This window comes from Chiloscyllium plagiosum, unplaced genomic scaffold (assembly GCF_037043375.1).
Source record: "Chiloscyllium plagiosum isolate Xiang-an unplaced genomic scaffold, Cpla_swu_hap1 HiC_scaffold_22, whole genome shotgun sequence".
NCBI classification, from domain to species: domain Eukaryota; kingdom Metazoa; phylum Chordata; class Chondrichthyes; order Orectolobiformes; family Hemiscylliidae; genus Chiloscyllium; species Chiloscyllium plagiosum.
The window spans coordinates 2,909,971-2,923,770 of NW_028270160.1; the positions used below are offsets into that span (position 1 = coordinate 2,909,971).

Below are 13,800 nucleotides of genomic sequence, written 5' to 3' on the forward strand. Positions count from 1 at the left end.
CCTCCCCTGCAACTGGAGATCATTTTTCCAGGCCTGAGGATTACTTACTGGCTCTCTAGATCATAACCACTATCTCTACTGTATATCCTCAAATTAGAACCACAATATCATAGTTTGAAATGCAGGAGTTATATACGAAGCAATTAATAGATTTCTTCAAGTTTTTTAAGTAACTTAACCTAAACAGCCATTTGATCAAAAAGATTACACCAAAGTAGAAATTTGCAATTGTGGTTCAGTACAGGGAAAATGCTAAATTTTGCCAATTTCTCACTCCAATTTCAGAGAAATTTCAGATTTCCAGCATCCACAACATTTTGATTTTACTTTAAGGTGCAGCAATAAATGGTTTGATCGGTGTAGGGTTGTACTTAAGGCCAGTGATCTTCCTGCTCTTGATCACTTAGTATAACAAATGGTAAATTTAGCTACTGAATCAGTAGACGGAGCCCATTCAAATTCTTCAAGTGAATGAAAATTGAGTAAATAAATGGACGGATCACACCAAACATCAGGTGCAATTCCCATAACAATCAATAATAGTACTTCAGAATAGAGAGTTCGATCCTCATCCGATGGTTTCATTATTTTAATTGAGGAGAACTAGGAGGGCCCAACTGTTTCCAAGTTGCACATTTCCTGTTGTGTCTAAACCAATTTTGGCCAGTGCTGAGATCCACAGATAAGTTAAGAGGTAAGGTAATCACCTGGCAATGTTCAGCATTCCAACTCCTTCCAATTCCACAAAAAGGATGCTGATAAACTTTAAAAGGACCACAGGAGGCTACTGAAAGTCGCTCAAGATAAAGAAGTTACTGGCTGAAATAATTCAACCAACAAGGTCTTGATTCAATATTGAGCTAGGCCAGTCAAAGCAAGTCTCTATCAATTTACCATTAGTCCCAAGATACAAATCGGTCACAGGTGCTGCTCTATTGAATAGTTTTGTGGTATAACTGCATGCAATGTTATTGAATTTATATATCAACACTTCCTTATTCATGACAAACAAATATCAGTTATCCAATCCATAACTACTCTATGGATGATGTATATGTAGTAAATTAGCTAACTGATTGTATTTTTATTCTTTATTAGTTCTCTATAATAGTGTCTGCAATTCACTTTAAAATATACTGCTATTTGTTAATGTCAAGGAAAACTACTTGCACTCATTGCTGCAAAACATTTTAACAAAGTTCACGGCAACAAAAAAAAATTAGCAATGAATTAAAGAATGGAGATATGAACAAAACCAATTAAAACCAGAGTCCTTTAAATACGTTTAGTGAGTGCTTTAAAGGAGGAGGGAGAGGTGGAAATGCAAAGAGGTTTTGGAAGGGAATACCAGAATTTTGGGCCTAGTCACAAAGGCGCAGCAGCTAATAAAAATGAAATGCAAGAGAAATACAACTGGTCTGGAAGCATCTATAAAGAGAAATTTCAGATTACCAGCATCCACAACATTTTGATTTTACTTTAAGATACAGCAATAAATGGTTTGATGGGTGTGGAGTTGTACTTAACACCAGAATTGGATGGGAAAGAGCAAGGATGTGAAGGGATTATAACTTAAGTGAAAATATTAAATTGTAGATTGGAGGAAGAAGTAGCCAGTGTAGGCCAATCAGAACATCAATTTGATGAATAGGAAAACGGCAACAGAGTTTTTGATAAGCTCAAGTTTATAAGAGGATGCAAGGTAACAGTGAGGTACCTGGCAGGAGAGCAATGGAAAGTAGAATTTAAGGTAACAATGCAATGGATAAATGTTACAGCAGCAGGTGAGCTGAGCTGAGTTAAGGCAGAGTTACAGGCAGGCCAATGCTACAGAGGTGTGGACATGGGATCAGAGGCTTAACAATGGGTCAAATAGGATGGAAAAGTTATTGACAGTGTGGTTCAGTCTTAGACAATGACCAAGGTCGATGGATGGGGTCCGTTATTAAAGAATGTTCTATAGAGTGTGGTGTATATGCATACTTGAAAGCTTCTAAGCATATAGTGAAACTTAATATATTACTAAAACAACAGGATTCCATTCTGGACTAATAACCCTTGATAATCATCAGATTTGCCTTCTTATTGGTTAGCCATGAACTTTAACAAGTTGGCACTTGACTTATCTTTGTGACTAAATGCAGACCATGACATAGACAGATAAGACCCCAGGTCCAGTTTCTGTGGTTGACTCAACAGATTTTAGCAATGCTATTGAAAGGTGTGCCACAATTGGGATGGAAAAGTGACAGGAATAAATGCATTTGTGACTCCTGCTTTTGCTATTATCAGGTTTTTTGATGAGAAGGTATGGAAGTGTGTGGACATCTGGTGGGGTAAGATGGATCTCAACTATGACATCAGTCACACTGAGAATGCTACAAGCATTTATGGTTGTAATGCACAGACTTGGAAGCAAATTTAGATGGGAAATTAGGTGATGGCAAGGTCTGTCAAGCCCCACAGAACTATACAATAGTGATGGTTAATGTCTTCCTCAAGATGCACAATTTAGATTTTACTTGACTAGTGACATTCTTCACAAATTGTGTATATTTTGGCATGGAAAATATTAACTTTACACATTACCCCTTCCTGTTCTACTGAAGTTAAAAATCACACAACACCAGGTTATAGTCCAACAGGTTTAATTGGAAGCACACTAGCTTTCGGAGCGACGCTCCTTCATCAGGTGATTGTGGAGGGCTCGATTGTAACACAGAATTTATAGCAAAAATTTGCAGTGTGATGTAACTGAAATTATACATTGAAGAATTGATTGTCTGTCAAGCCTTTCATCTGTTAGAATACAGTGATAGTTTCACTTCTTTCATGTGTAAATCACAAAACCCTTTTTTTTAAAAAAGTTGCATTCTCGGGTTAGCTGTTAACAATGGTGATAGCTAGACAATATGTTGAAGGTGTTAGCCCCCTCTCCGAATCATGTTCTACTGAAAGTTGTGGTAGTAGGACAGGGATACACAACCTAGTTTAATCATGTACATCTTGACATTGAGTTTGTACTGTACTGGAATTTTAAACCTATAATCTTTACGTTTAAAGTACTTTTGTGAATAATTATTAAAGTTCATTAAACTTTACTCCCAAATTTCCATCAGCTCAACCAAAAACAGTGTATCTAATCGAGACCACAACAATGGGTAAAGACTAGAACTGAACGAAAGGCCTAGGATTCGTGCACCATTTCCTCAACAACCAGGGCATTTCTGATAAGGAAAACAACTGATAATTAGTGCTCGGTGTTTTCTTAAATTGATAAAGCATTAGATTTTTTTTCAACTCTAAACTACGGGTTCTTGCGGCAAGGGAACTAACCAAGCGTCAAATAACAAGAGTTAAAATTCAGAGAAAAATGTACAGATAATTCCGCGTCCCCTTTTAATTTCACATCACCGTGTGTGTGTGTGTTTGTGTTTTTAAACTGTAAATCTGACAATCAGCTGATTACAGATGGCGCTCGAACTCCTCGCTCCCATAAAAATAATTAGCTTTGCATTTATTTTTCCCTCCAACAGTTTGCACTTCTCAGCGCACAGACACAAACGAAATGTCGCCGAGGAAAACCTCGATGTGTTTATAATTTTTTTTGGGGGGGGGGGAAAAAGTTGCTGTACTTTCTAGTCACAACTGCGGCAGTTTGAGGGGGAAAAATACAAATTAAAAATACATATAAAATGGCGGGTACAGTCGGTGGCAGGCAACCACATCAACAGTGCTCTTTAACCGTTCCCTTTTCACTTACCCCGCACTTTAATGCACCTTTCCTTTTTGCTTTAAAAAAAAAGCATTTACAGATATATAGACGAGAGGCATTTTGTCCCCCCCCCCCATTTGTTTACCTATTGCTCGAATTCTTTTTGGTTTTCATTTTCTTCCTCGTCCCTGGCTCGACATTGCGGGGTAACGTCGATGCATATCCGTGCTCGGCTTCTGCAAGGGGGGGGAAAGAAAAGCAATAAAACAACAACAACAACTTTAAAAAAAAAACACAAAAGTTCAGCGTTCGGTATTTTTGTTTCGCCTGCGCTATTGTTGAGGATCGCAGTTTCACACCGAGAGGGAGAGTGAGAGAGATCTATTTGTTTTGTTGGCTGCTCCGTCCACTGCGGTTACTGGCAGTTGGAACTCTTGGGCGATTTGAATTTTTATAAATAAATAATAATTTATCGATTTGTTTAGTCGCCGTTCGGTTTTACCTCGATCTCTCCTCTCTATATACTCAGCTGCTTCTAACAGTCTCTGGATGTTGATTGATTGCACTGAGTTCATTATTTTATTTGTATTTGGTCGTGTATATATAATTATATATACATAAGGTATAAAAAAATTAAAAAGTAAAAGGGACGGAATTGGTATATTTTAAAAAAAACAAACTTTTAAAAATTAAAAAAAGGTAAAAAGGGGGTGGGGGGGAGCGAGCGATCTGCAAGCAGCCGACCCTCCTCACTCTCTCAGTCCAAGTTTGTTTACCTCAGGATAGATCGAGGAGGACGGCTCCGATACAGCTGCACGCCTGCGCCTGCGCCAATCTCACCGATACCCGCCCCCAAAAGGGTCAGCGCGCACCGACCGGCGGGAGATGGAGTCCTCACCTCCGTCCGCTCCGCTCGAACGAAGGTGGGGAGCGGACTACAATTCCCGCCGGGCTACGCGCTCACCGCTGCCGTTTGCTGGGAGGGGGAGGGGAGCCAACTGGGCAACGAGTGACGTCACAGAGCTCCGCCGCCTTCTGGTTGGTGGAGCTCCGGCACAGGGGAGAGGCAGTGCGCTGGCCACGCCCCCATGTGACAAGCACATGTCGGGAAAGCGGAGCGGGTGCGCGAAGCGATGAGTGTAACATTTTAGATACTGGTGGTAAGTTTAGCTGGGTCCCCATCCTTTACACACAAGGTAAATCCGTGCCTCAATACAATGTGTTACCCAAGGGAATCTATGTATTCATACTGAAACAACTTTGTTACATTGCTCCACTTTTAGTTCCATCAAAAGGAGAATAATGCGGAGTGAGTGACAAATCATTGTTTTTGGTGTTATACTGAATACACCAGATATTTAAAACTTGTCAAATCAGCAAGCAGCTTACCAGTGCTCCACACCAAACGTGGGTCAAGCGAAAGTAGTTATCAGTTCTAGTGCATACTTGGTACCTTGGCTGGGTTGCAGCACTGGTGTTTGTTTTCTTTCCGAGAAAGTTTGTCCTTTTCTTCAAGCGGGCTGTGAAACCGAGGCTCTTCTGCCTATTACAGCGATTCAGGTCAGATGTTAAAGATTGTGCGGCATTTTATGGATGTAAACAAAGATGCCAGCTTCAAACAGTACACAAACGTGCTCACTGGTCAAGCAACTTATTGCTTTTATGTTTGTGTGCATAATGCGACGTAGAAGATGGGATATGTGTACAAAAAAATCAGTGATCTCAAAGATAACTTGTTTAGGAAGGGCATATTTATAGTATGTTTGTAAATAGTTTAAAAGGAGAAACTCCAAAATATTAACGTTGATTCTGCTTTCAGAAGTGTATCCATAGGCCCAGTGTTCAGCAACTTATCACGCATTGTTTGCCATAACAACTAAATTAAGTAATCCATGACTATCCATACCTAGGAATCAGATCTTGTTTCTTGTGCATGCAGAGTGAAAGATATTTTCAGCTGTTAAGCTGAAGTATGTGAAAAACAAAATCTGTTGAAAGTATATTTTCAATTGGAAATCAAACTATTGATCCTAATTCCACCTCGTATAATATGGAATGTCATGTTAGCTGAAGTTGAAAGTGATTTTTAGATCCTCTTGAGCAATCTGACCCTCCATTATATGTATGTTTTTCAGCTGCCGTCCAGTGGGATCACTAATGAAGATTTTGGTTATTCAATTTTGTTGCATTTCAGTCTTGTTACAGTACATTGTCAGAATTAAGTTGGTTCATATGAATGTATATCTCAAATGGCATTTTTCAAAGCATGTAAATGTTTCAGCCCAAACAAAGTGGAGGATAAGTATTAATAATGAGACATAAGATGGAAATACAAGTTGGCCTTTTGGCCCATTAAATAGTGCAGCAAATTCAATGAATCGTTGATCTGATGATTCTTGACTTCACTCTTTCACCTCCCCCTCCAAAATATAACTGAACATGTCCTATGTGGGTTTTTGCCACCTTGATTGTAGATGTTTTTAATCAACTTGTTCAGACATGACATTTCCTCTGGAGCAGCTGGGATTTGAACCCAGATTTACTGGTCCAGAGGTAGAAACACTACTACTATACCATAAAAATCACACAACACCAGGTTATAGTCCAACAGGTTTAATTGGAAGCACACTAGCTTTCGGAGCGACGCTCCTTCATCACGCAATCACCTGATGAAGGAGCGTCACTCCGAAAGCTAGTGTGCTTCCAATTAAACCTGTTGGACTATAACCTGGTGGAGAAAGTGAGGTCTGCAGATGCTGGAGATCAAAGTTGAAACTTTATTGCTGGAACAGCACAGCAGGTCAGGCAGCATCCAGGGAACAGGAGATTCGACGTTTCGGGCACAGGCCCTTCTTCAGGAATTCCTGAAGAAGGGCCTGTTCCCGAAACGTCGAATCTCCTGTTCCCTGGATGCTGCCTGACCTGCTGTGCTGTTCCAGCAATAAAGTTTCAACTATAACCTGGTGTTGTGTGATTTTTAACTTTGTACACCCCAGTCCAACACCGGCATCTCCGAGTCATGACTGTACCATTAGTTCTCAAAAGGAAAGAGTGTCTTCCTTATTTGAGTAACTGACCATTCCCGTGCTTCAGCATTGAACATCATAAGGCCAAGACAATGGGTTTATTTTTGAGGCTTAAACACTGTGTATTTTCAGAGCAATTAAATTCATTTTGTCTTTGGGTTTGATATCTACTGCACTTGGTATTTCCAGGCAAGTACTAATCAGCTTGAATTTGAGATTGGGCATTTTCAGACATTTCGGGCAAAAGCCCTTAATGAAAATGTTAATTCTCCTGCTCCTTGGATACTGCCTGACCTGCTGTGCTTTTCCAGCACCACACTCTTGATTCTAATCTCCAGCATCCGCAGTACTCACATTCGCCAAATCAGTGTGTTTATTGATGGAGATCCAGTTGGAATGCCAGGTATCTAAGAATTCTCATGCATGTCTCTGGTTAATTTGTCCTAGGATGGATGTATTGTTCTAGTCAAAGTGGTGTCCTCCTTCATCTGTATGCATGGATTCTAGTGATAGTGGGTCATGTCTTTTGGTAGCTAGTTGGTGTTCATGTATCCTGATGGCGTGTTTTCTGCCTGTCTGTTTGATGTAGTGCTTGTTAGTCTTTGCATGGTATTTTGTAAATGACATTTGTTTTGCTGGTTATTTTTATTGGTTCCTTTAGGTTTATTAGTGTCTGTTTTTGTGTGTTGGTAGGTTTGTGGGCTACTATGACACCAAGGGGTCTGAGTAATCTGGAGGTCATTTTGGAGATGCCTTTGTAAGATAATGTGGCTAGAGTTTCTGGGTATGTTGTGTCTGCTTGTTTGGTTTATTGCTGAGCAATTGGCAGACATTGGGTATCTGTTCTTTTTGAATATGTTGTATAGATATGTTTTCTGCTTTTCATAGTTCCTAGGTGCTGCAGTGTGTTGTGGCTCTTTGAAATAATGTCCTGATGCACCTCTATTTGTCAGTGTTGGGATGATTGCTTCTGTAATTAAGTATTTGGTCTGTGTGTGTTGCTTTCCTGTAGATATTGGTTTGAAGTTCTCCATTAACTATACGACTGTCCCACCTAGGAATGGGGGTCTTTGTTCTCTTTTTTTTAATGTGAATTTTATGTCAATCAGGATATTGATGGTGTTGTAGATTTGTTCTGCTTTGTGATAAAGGTGTCATCCACGTAGCAGACCCAAGGTAAAATGAATATCACTTACAAAATACTGTGCAAGGACTGTAACAAACACTACATCAGACAAACAGGCAGAAAACATGCCACCAGGATACACCCACTATCACTAGTATCCTTGCATATAGATGAAGGACACCACTTTGACTGGGACAACACATCCATCTTAGGACAAACTAAACAGACATGCATGAGAATTCGTAGAGGCCTGGCATTTCCACCGGAACTCCATCAATAAACACACTGATTTGGACCCCATCTACCACCCTCTGAGAAAAAGAACTGGAAATGACATCATCCACCTTAAAAAAAAACAAGACCCATAAATAGAAAGCCAGATTTAACACCAGTGCTTCACTGGAGGCTCACTAATGTTACCTAGTATGGTAACGAAACATCTGAAAACAAACCTTCCAGCTCAGTGAGCTAACTTACATCAGGGACTAGACCAAATTCAAAGTCAAGATTAGAGTGGTGCTGGAAAAGCACAGCAGGTCAGAAAGTTTTCCTGATGAAGGGCTTTTGTCCGAAACGTCGATTTTCCTGCGCCTCGGATGCTGCCTGACCTGCTGTGTTTTTCCAGCACCACTCTAATCTTGACTTGAATCTCCAGCATCTGCAGTACCCACCTCCACCAAGTTCGAAGTCTCCAATAGCTATTTCATAATCAGTTTGAAAACATGATGGTATGACATTTAAGGATGAGAAAATAAGTTCAAAATTAGAATTAAGCTGATTCATTTGAAGTGATGGCATGTTAACATTATAATTTAACAAACCAGTTGATGCTGTAATTGGACTGTGTCCCCATGTAGGAGAGGTAGTGCTTTAGGTGGGAAGAGCGACGAAAACAGACCCAGTAAACTCTAATAAATGTTCCACATAAATGAATATTGGGTATGAACAAACCATATTTTGTCTTTCAATTAAATACACTGCCAACATTGGCTCTCCACATGAGGAAAAGAGTTAACTTGTTTGAACATGCTCCATCACACTTCCATGGCAGGCGGACTTGACTCCAGACCTTTTGGCCCAGAGGTAGGAATATTACCACTGTGTGCCAGATGACCCCTTCACACATGAAAGAATAGTAGTTAACTGAAGTAATGAGTGACTGCTAGCACCTGTATAAATGTGGCCTGGGGGACTGTTGTCCAACAGAAGCCGCATGTTAACCAGAGAAATTGAAACTATAGCAACACCATTTAGCCACATACTTTATTTTAGTGCCAAACCTAAGAAACTTGTATAAATAACATCCACTGCCATCGATTAGAAAGTCTATGATTAGAAGCACCTAGCAAACTGCTCTTAGTTCACCATTTTGTCAAAAAGTGCACCAAGATTAAAACTGCAGTCCATACTACTTTTTAAATTCCAGTATCTGGCATGATGGGATTCAAATACAGTGCCCCAGAACATGATCAGATCTGAGTAGTTCAGTGATAATACCATGAGGCCATATTTTCTAATCAACTAGTCCACTAGTCAATTACTCACCATTAGAACGAATGAGGCAACGAGAAGAAAGATGGTTAATAGAGGATTAAGGTTTTATATCTGAATGCATTTAGAAGGTTGAGGGGTGAAATCTAATTGAAACATAGTGTACTGAATGGCCAGGTCAGAATAGGTATTGGGAAGATGTTTGAATTGGTAGAGACTAGGACTCTAAGGCTATGCCCTCAGGTAAAGGGAAGATCTTTTTAGAATGGAGATCAGGAGAAACTTCAGCAAGAATGTTGAATCTATGGAATTCATTGGAGACCAGGTCATTGAGTATATTTAAAACTGAGATAGATAGGTTCTTGAGGATAAAGCAGTTACAGGGGAGAAAGTGGGAGAATGGAGTTGAGTTGAGAAACTTATTAGCCATGATTGGTCTAATTTCCGCTCCTATGTTTATGGACTTGAAACCAGGTCTCCTGGAGCAGAAGTAGATACACTACTGCTGCACCCAAGAGTTCCTATTGCAAACACATTAATTTTTTCGAATTTCTGTGGCCAGACGTTTAGCCCCTTTGCCCACCACCATCTGACCTTGCAAGTACAGGCATCATTAACCAATCGGTTTTGGCATATCTCTGGACTTGAATCCACACCCTCTAACCCAGGTAGGGACAGTACCACAGCACCACAAGACCCTTCCAAGTGCAAAAAATATTTTCTAATCAATCTGTCAGATGTGATTACACATCTCTGGATCTCGTAGGACTTGAACCCAGGACTCTTGGTCCAGCATTAGGGGCACTACAACTGCATCTCAAGTGCATGCATTTTTTTGCAACCAATGTGTTCAGTGTTATTATGCACTTCTGGTGTAGGTGGGACTTGAACCCAGATCACCTGGCTCAGATGGAATGGTGCTGTCACAAATACAAGATCCCTACCCTCAAGTGCATACAGATATTTTCTAATTAACCTGTCCAGAGACTTTATTACACTCCTCCTGGGACAGGTAGGACTTAAATCAGGGCTTCTGGCTCAAAGGTAGGGGCACTACCAGTGTGCTACAAGAGCCCTACCCCAAAGCGTATACAGGTATTTTAAAATCAGCCTGTTCAGGAATGTATAACATTTCTGGAGCAGGTGTGACTTGAACTTGGGTCTCTGGCCCAAAGGCAGGACACTATTTCTGTTCCACAAGTGTCCTACCTCCAAGAGCTTACAGACATTTTCCTAATTGGTCTGTGCAGAGAAATTATTACACATCTCTGCAGCAGGGAACACTTGATCCTAGGGGTCAGGACAACCCCCCTCACATGCATGTGCATACATGTGTGTGAAATGGGAATTAAGATAATGTGCAGAAGAATGGCTGTTACACTCTCAAATGCAGTTATCCACTTCTGTATTCCCAATTACCCTGTAATCACATGTAGCTATCAGCTAATGTATTGAGCAAGAGGGAGGAGAATTTAGAAATAGAAATCATTTCTGATTCATTAAATGGGAGAAATAGGTTGAACCAGTTAAAGTAGATGTTCATTGCTTTTTCAAGTTATGCAAACAGTGGGGGTCAGCAATAGATATCCAGCTGTGACTTTAAAGTGTTCTAAGTGGCTTAGATTGATATCCTCCATTTTCTTTGTGTGGGGGAGGGGAGAGAGAAAGAAAGTTTTTATGTTGAGTGATATCTTACCAACCTGATTTATTGAGTGGAGACCAGAACTAAAGTTGTTATACTGGATAGGCACCAATGTGAATACAGTCCATAACTGAGGAAACTAAGTGAGCTTGCCTTACAAATGCATTGCATTGCTATTCAGCACTGCAGATGTAACATATAGGGCCTGTACAAAGACGTGTCCCAAATCTTGAAAGACAATCTCACTTTGCTTTGCATTTACATTATTGAAGTTTATTTTGTTTAAAGTCATCTCACCAGTGCCAAGCTTTCATTGGCTGAATGAGAACTAAGTGTATTTGTGTAGGCGAGCACCAAGTTTGGAGAGAGGAGAGCGAGAGAAATCGAGAGGTTAAGAAACAAATGAAAGATAGATAAAGAATAAGAAATGCCCTACTCTAGTTCCATTTTTCTTTGAGATCAGATGGCTACAGATCTGCTGAAGTGCAGTTCTGTTGGACAGAATTTGTTTGAAAACCGTTGGGTTTGCTAATCTCAACTCTCAGCTCCTGAACACAATACATTTACATTTAAAAAAAATAACTTTGACTTGTCTGTTTCTAAACTGTGCAGCTTCGCAACTAATCAAACTACCAGAGACTTAAAACGATGGTTTGGCGAGATGAGAGCAAAATATCTGCTCTGTATGAAGTGGGGGAGGCAATATTTACAAGAATTAAATGCAAGTGTAAAATAAATGTTTTCCCTCAATTGACCATCAATCAACTGTTTATCATTCTGATATTTTTAGGATTATTTAATTTGATTAACATTCTTCTTGGATTAATACAATTCGCCAATTTATTGACGCTTAAAGGTCATGCAGACTTAGTTGTAGTCATATTGAAACTATGTAAAAACAACTTCTGAGTCCATGGAGGCCATAGAGTTGGTTGAAGTCGACCTAAAACTATTCTGACAAAAGGTCATCGACCTGAAACATTAACTCCTGTTTCTCTTTCTATGTTAAGTCTTTTCAGCGTTTTGTTTTTATTTCAGAAATCACAGTACTTTCCTGTTACAGTCTAATAGGATATATTCTCCTTTGGTTATAAACAGCAACCTATGAATTGTTATGTATTCAGAGGCCAACTGAAATAAAGTGCTGGTTCTCAGATTGTTCAGAAATAGGCTGGGCCTGTTAAGTTAGTCTGGTTTTTATCGGTAACCAAAGCAGTAGCATTTCTTGACAGATGTCCTCATCGTTTTTAAACGATGCACCAATGTTTGAAAAACAGCGTCCTACTGGCAAGCAATAAATCTAATTAGACTTTTATTCACTAAAAAGAAATGGCTGGATTATAGATGCATATAACTGTTAATAGGGCATTGTTACCGTGTTGTGTTGAGGGGGGTGGGGAGAAGCGGGTTTGGTTGGTTATGGAGAGTGGTCGAGAGATTGCACCAGATGTCTGGGATTTTGTACAATACAACACATGCCAGGTTGTGGCTGATGCATCACTTGTCTGTAGCTTTCAAAACACGTGGCTGTTGCACTGAAAATTTACCTGACATCGAACTTTTTATAAAAAAAACAACTGATATTTTGCAGAACTGCACTTTGCATATCTTTGGTTGGTCACGCAATTGTCTGGGAAAGATAAGACGGGAACCGCTTCCAACACGTTCCAGAGATGAAAGAACATCGCATTAATAATGGACTGCGTGTCTTTTATAACAGTGTATTTTCCATGCTCACTTTGCAACAGATTTAAGGCCAAAGCTAATACCTTTCTCTGATTTAGTCCCAATCCTCGATCGTTGTAAGACAAAGAATATATTGTTCATATTTCATCTGCTCAAAGCTAGAGGCAACAACGAGATACACCGGCGTCTCCGGTTGATCTCTCCTATCACAGCAACTTGGTTTTTATTCTATATCTTGGTAATTACACAGTACATATTCTATACCTTGCCCTCCAACCATCGCTACTTCCACCCAAACGAAGCTTCTCTTCAGAAAATGTTTATACCATTTTTCTTAACTCTGTTTTAAAACATACAGTTGCTTCGTACAGCCCATCTGTGGGAGGCTTTATAATAATATGGTCCTACAGAAACCTTTGGGTTTCGGTCGATTACTAAACGGTTAACTTCAGTTTGTTGTGTTCTGCAGCTTAACTACATCTCACAGCGGAGGCAGTGGAGGCTAACGCGTATTTGTTTTTCATGCGAATTCAGACAGTCGGGAATACCCATACTCACTCTCATTTTCTGTCTCGATCCGTTCTATATAACTGGCCGCTTCCAGCAACATTTGGACGTTATGAAGGGAAGTGTTGATCTGGTGCAGAGTCTCCTTTGTGTACAGGCTGTTATTGAGAGGGAGCTGCGACATTGTTACAGGCTGCGGGTCACTTTAATGCTGCTGGGAGCCGGCCCGCGGGGCAATGACTGGCAACTGTACCGTCCTGCCTGGGCCTTCCGCGTTTTCCCATTCCCCCCTCCTCACGTGTTTCCCTGTGTCCTGCTGCCAGGGATTGAATAGATGGGTGTTTGGAGCGATTCCCGCCGAGCTCAGCGGCTGCTCCACACCATCAGGAAAAGCTCCGGCGAGGGAGAAAGCCAACGCGCCACTTTGTGTCATTTCAGCGGCGATGTGACAACATTAACCTGATCCCACTCTGACTTTATTTGGGATTAAAACTTCAGATCATCGCCGCCCTCAGTTTTCTTACTCTTTTAAAAAAAATCAAACCTCAGTCGTTTAAAAGTTAATCTAATACCTTTTTTCCTACATAAACTGAAACAATTTTGTTCT

At 40.3% G+C, this 13,800-nt stretch overlaps 1 protein-coding gene across 3 annotated transcripts in view; it reads right to left on the minus strand.

The window, feature by feature from the left end:
• mxi1 (max interactor 1, dimerization protein) overlaps positions 1–13,448 on the minus strand; it is a 95,166-nt gene extending 81,718 nt beyond the window's left edge. The window contains exons 1-2 of one of the 3 annotated variants that reach the window (XM_043713105.2): positions 13,245–13,448; positions 3,861–3,951 (exon numbers count right to left, since the gene is read on the minus strand). In XM_043713105.2, coding sequence (XP_043569040.2) covers positions 3,861–3,951; positions 13,245–13,377 — 224 coding nt within the window. In that variant the 5' untranslated portion in view covers positions 13,378–13,448. Of the gene's footprint in view, positions 1–3,860; positions 3,952–4,217; positions 4,466–13,244 lie in introns of those variants that run through there. The other 2 variants (XM_087998712.1, XM_043713106.2) reach the window with 2 other exon arrangements.
• Positions 13,449–13,800: the final 352 nt, after the last annotated feature.